Source organism: Stylophora pistillata, chromosome 7, assembly GCF_964205215.1.
Source record: "Stylophora pistillata chromosome 7, jaStyPist1.2, whole genome shotgun sequence".
Taxonomy (NCBI): Eukaryota; Metazoa; Cnidaria; class Anthozoa; order Scleractinia; family Pocilloporidae; genus Stylophora; species Stylophora pistillata.
The window spans coordinates 19,957,316-19,962,315 of NC_142525.1; the positions used below are offsets into that span (position 1 = coordinate 19,957,316).

A 5,000-nucleotide genomic window follows, 5' to 3' on the forward strand; every position below is an offset into this window, starting at 1 on the left:
TCTGCAAATAGACTTTTGATATTTTGGGGCTTAGGTTTTCGATAGCACTTGTAACTGGACAAAAACTCGATGAGATCCTCGTCATCAGATTCAAAGTCTTCCGACAAGACTCTTTCCATCACTTCTCTCTCGTCAGGAGTGATGTATGATTTAAATGACTGAAGAAGGTCTGCCTCTGTAATTGTCTCCTCGCCGTGTAGACAGGATGCCAGGAATACTGGTGATAGGCATACGGGCACATAGCCTGCTTCTTTAAAACCATACAGCAACACACGCCCAATCGCTTCCCATTCGTGTTTTTGATGATCATGTCTGATGGAAGGTACCTTTTCAACGTGCCCCAACGTCAGCGAAGCAAATATGTGTTGCCAAAAAGTAGACAAAACGTCTCTCAGTACGCCGGGGCCTTCTCCCTTCTCCAAACGACCATGGTCATCAATGACTCTTACATTTAGTGCTTGTCGTGTTATCTCTGGACGCGAGAATAACTGTATAAGGTCGTCCTTCAATCTTGTACGGTGGACCTGTACGGTCTGACTGCCAAAGTCTGTAAGATTAAAGTAGGAAAATGTCAGAATGGAAGCGAAAAAAATTCAAAAATTGCATTATCTTTGTTCAAAATGATAGCAATGAGAATGCGTTCTTTAATCTAATGGAAGCAAAATTCCATCTTAAAAACAGGCTTGACTAAAATGTCTTCGTAAGTTTCTTGATTGTATTCTCACCTTCTGAAAAGTGCTCTGTATTTGTAGAGGTGGTATTTTCCTGCCGGAAAAAAATAATCTGCCATCACCATAGACTGAAGACCATACTACGTAATAACTTGAGTAGAAAATGCGAAGTTGACTGTGCGGCCCAGTGGGCGGGGGAGGATGGTACCCCCTGATATAAGCTATATAAGTATCACAATGGTTTTTCAGGAGTTTTGTTTCGAAATTGGGTAAGGATTGTGCACTTATTTCTGTAACTGATTTTTGCTTTTATTTTTAATAAAAAAGTTTCTTTTTTAGGATTAGAAATCTCTTAAGAAGTGCACACTTTTCTTACAGTTTAGCCTTCAAAGCAGCTTTGCTCAAGAAGGTTTTGGTTTCACAGCAGCATGCTGTGGTTTGTGTAGATTCATGAGTAATGAGGTGTATCAGTTCATCCATAACCTATTTTATAGGTTAAGTATAAAATCACTTCAATAATAATTACAAAATAATATTTTCCTACCAGGGTTTCTGTCTCGGATGTACCACTCACCAATTGTGACAAATAAATTTGCCGAAACTGAAAACCCTAAAGATAAAAACATCACAAGAAATTAATACCAGAAAATCTCCCAAGGGCAGGTGATTTCTTCACCTCTTTCTAGTGTTACCTGATATCCTCAGTTTGGTATTGAAGTTGAAAGGCACTGGAAGCCACCAAAATATATAAAAAGTAACAGGAATAACACATGCCGGCAGGATTTAATATGTTATTTGTTATTTTTAATGTTTCACCTTGATTGCAAAATGCCTTAGGGCTATCGGATAGGGTGCTATAAAAAATTGTCAATTATTATTATTTATTATTAATTTCATTAAAAGGGATTAATATGCCCTCAGCCATAAAAAGAAGACAAAAATTAGTACTAGCCCACCTTTGAAGTTCTTTTCCAATTATTTCTCCATTTAATAATTTTTTGCCTTGGTGTATTTATATCTGTTACACTGTAGATTTTTGCCATAGGGTTACAATTTACGGCAAAAAACAGGGTGTATGTTCAGAAAAGAAGGTAAACTGAATGACACAGGACTTAAAAGTACCATCATGATCATCTGTGGGGATACATTTAGAGTAATGAAAAGAAATAAAACACCCTGAGAGCTTACACGGTTTGTCTGACTGTGTCTGGTACCCCTTTGTGTGGTCCTACAACCAGAAAAGCAATATGAAATAGTTTTGTTATGCTGTTTGACAACAGTTTTGATCCCAATGTAAGGTAGGTAAATTCTGCTTACCAGCCAAGTAAGGCTCGTAAGCAGCCCATCAGGCTGGAGCTTATCTTATCTTATCCCCATTTCTGTAGCATGAAGTGAGCAGGAGTATTTCTACTCCACCCTGGATGAGATGCTAGTCCATTGCACGTCTACCCTCCAGCATTAAAATTGCCAGTACCCATTCATGCCCTAGGTGGAGAGAGGCACTGTAAGGGAAAAGTGTCTTGCCCAAGAACACAACACAATGTCCCTGGCCAGGGCTTGAGCCTAGATCATTTGCTGCCGAGTTAGGCGCACTAACCATGGGGCCACCACACCTCCCACAATGTACTCACCTTTAATTAGCAAATGTAATTAATTCATTTTTCATTTATTTCTATATTAATTGATCTATTTATCAATAAATTTGTTGAAAATTTGTTTAGAAAGGATCTGTACCCAGTTATTGCCAAACATGTTTGATCATTGGTTTAAGACATTGATCAATGCATTACTTAATTTTCTGTTCCTGTAACTACTGTTATTTCATGCAGAAAAGACCACCTAGCCTAAGTGATAATGCATGCTAACTGATGACTTCATGATATGCTCATGTCTTTTCTGTGTCAAAGTCAACTCAAGAACGTACCTGCTTGGATTGCTGACCTGAGTGGCACTATTGTTGGCTACACTAAGGTTGCTGTCCTGAGTAGCATCATTGTTGGCTACAGTGAGGTTGCTGTCCTCAGTAGCATTATTGTTGGCTGGACTAGGGCTGCTGTCCTGAGTAGCTTTATTATTGGCCACACGAGGGCTGCTGTCCTGAGTAGCGTTATTATTGGCCACACTAGGGCTGCTGTCCTGAGTAGCATTATTATTAGCTACACTAGGGCTGCTGTCCTGAGTAGCACTATTGTTTGCTTGACTAGCGCTGCTGTCGTCAGTAGCATTACTATTGGCTAGAATAAGGCTGCTGTCCTTAGTACCACCACTGTTGACCACACTAGGAATTCTGTCCTCAGTAACATGGGTGACTTCAGGATTGTTTTGGCTGTAGGATTAGTGAGCATGTAAATGTAAGTTCCCTGGATCATTAACTTCAACATCTTTACTGATTACAAACAACACTTTTTAGCATTGGTGGAATGGTTGTGGTTTTATTCTTCATAAAATTAACACATTTCTTACTCTTTCCAACGAAGATTTTGAATTGATAAAATAAATTTTCATTTCATAAAATTCCACACAGACACAAACAGCCCAACTCTGTAAAATTATTACAATGTGCACAGTCATTCCATTTGAATGCAGTGACATGCAGAGTAGAAAAAATGGTAATGCACCTACTGGAATGCTGATGGATTCTAGTCAATAGGTAGTGGGTTTATTCTAATTATGTTATAACAATGTCTAATTGAAAAGCACATTGTACTTCAAATATGTAATAAACATCGATTAACATCACTTTTTCAGTTCATGGGCTAACAACATGACCACTTACGTGGCAAAGTCCCTTTCCATAAAGGCTGTTGGTAAGGTCGCATTGAAGTTGAAATCATCCATAGTACACCATAGATCAGGTACTGTGACATCCAGGTTGCTTAAATCTTCCAGATTTCCAAATCCTAGAAAGTTTAATCCATCTTCAGGATAAGAAGGCATGCCCTGTGTTTCCTGCATATTCAATATGGATTTGTCTGCCACCATAACAGATAATGATGGCATCAGTTCTGGCAGCCCACACCCTGAAAGGGCAAATGATTCTGGCTTGGTACTTAGAGAGCCAATCCAGTCATACACTGCACCCATTTCATCACTTGCTCTAAAAGCCCGTCTTTGAATACCCAAGGTAACATGACGGACTGAGACAACAGCACGAGCTTCATTAACTACAGGTTCAGGAGGTAGTCTTCTCTTACGTGCAGCTTGCAACTCCATTTGCCTCTTGGTTGCCTCCTCAATCTCCAGCTTTTGTTTTTCTTTTGCTCGGTCAGCTGCCAGGGACTCTTCATACTCCCTGTCCTGTTGGGCTTTAATGGTCTCACGTTCAGCACAAGTGCCCATCAGTCCACCATGGTTGGCATCATCATTGCATTCTTTCTTAGCATGAACTTTGGTTGGCTTCCTATCCACTTCAAAAACCTCTGGCAACTCTGCGTCACACCCTTGACTTTCCTTTTCAACTGATCTTGTCATCAAATAAAGTCTGACTGTGGTCAGGGCATGGTTGGTTATGTATCTGGCCAAAGTGAAGTTTGCAAAGGATATCTGATCACCTTTGAAGTTTCCAAGTGTTGATGTCATGTCTTCAAATCTACCATAAAAGCTCATACCACCTGGGAAGAAAATTGATTTACCCAAAGCAATCAAATCACGAACATCTGAGCTACGTTCTGCTCTCACAGTTCTAGTCCCACCTCCTTTTGCAAGGCGAACTCCAACATACCTATTCTGTTGCGGGTCATAGTGCAGCCAGCCAAACTGAACTTTACGGTAGCCATTTATAATTTGGTTAGAGGGTCCTGGCTCTGTACTTGCCTTTTCTTCGGCTCTCTTTTTCTTTGGTTTTACCCTTTTTTTGAGGAGATCAAGCAGCTTTCTTTTCTTCTCATCTCTACTCTCACCTCGCAACTTTTCATTTACAAAGCTTCTTAAGGACAGCAGATCTCCCCTTCGCAATGGTCCTAACTCTTGCAATTGTTCATCTGAGGCAGTATTTACTGCCGAATAATCCATCTAAAAAATAGGAAATAGAAACTGCATTAAAATTATAAATGCCATCAATACAGCAACGTCTGAAAAAGGAATATTATTTCCTTCTATCTGGTTGATTCATTTTAACGAGTTTCAAACTTATTCAAGTCCATGAATTTGCATCTGACTGGATGGTAAAGATCTCTGACGAGTCTAATTAATGATTGTTTCCTGGCTGTTTATGTTTGATCCTTTCAATATTTCTATTTAAGGGTTATGCAACGCATTTTTGACGCATGCAAAGGTGGCTCAAACAGCGGTGAACTACAGCAGTGGGGAAGACAAGTTAGGATAGTTATT

The 5,000-nt window shown here is 39.6% G+C and overlaps 1 protein-coding gene across 4 annotated transcripts in view; it reads right to left on the bottom strand.

Moving 5' to 3' along the window:
* The window catches only part of LOC148726989 (uncharacterized), a 6,699-nt gene that overhangs the window by 1,298 nt on the left and 401 nt on the right, over window positions 1–5,000 (bottom strand). The window contains exons 3-9 of one of the 4 annotated variants that reach the window (XM_088727446.1): window positions 4,393–4,682; window positions 3,448–4,185; window positions 2,596–2,997; window positions 1,860–1,899; window positions 1,216–1,281; window positions 726–765; window positions 1–547 (exon numbers count right to left, since the gene is read on the bottom strand). The exon at window positions 1–547 is cut by the window's left edge and continues 1,298 nt beyond it. In XM_088727446.1, the coding sequence (XP_088583572.1) occupies window positions 1–547; window positions 726–765; window positions 1,216–1,281; window positions 1,860–1,899; window positions 2,596–2,997; window positions 3,448–4,185; window positions 4,393–4,682 (2,123 nt within the window). Of the gene's footprint in view, window positions 548–725; window positions 766–1,215; window positions 1,282–1,859; window positions 1,900–2,595; window positions 2,998–3,447; window positions 4,683–5,000 lie in introns of those variants that run through there. The other 3 variants (XM_088727447.1, XM_088727445.1, XM_088727444.1) reach the window with 3 other exon arrangements.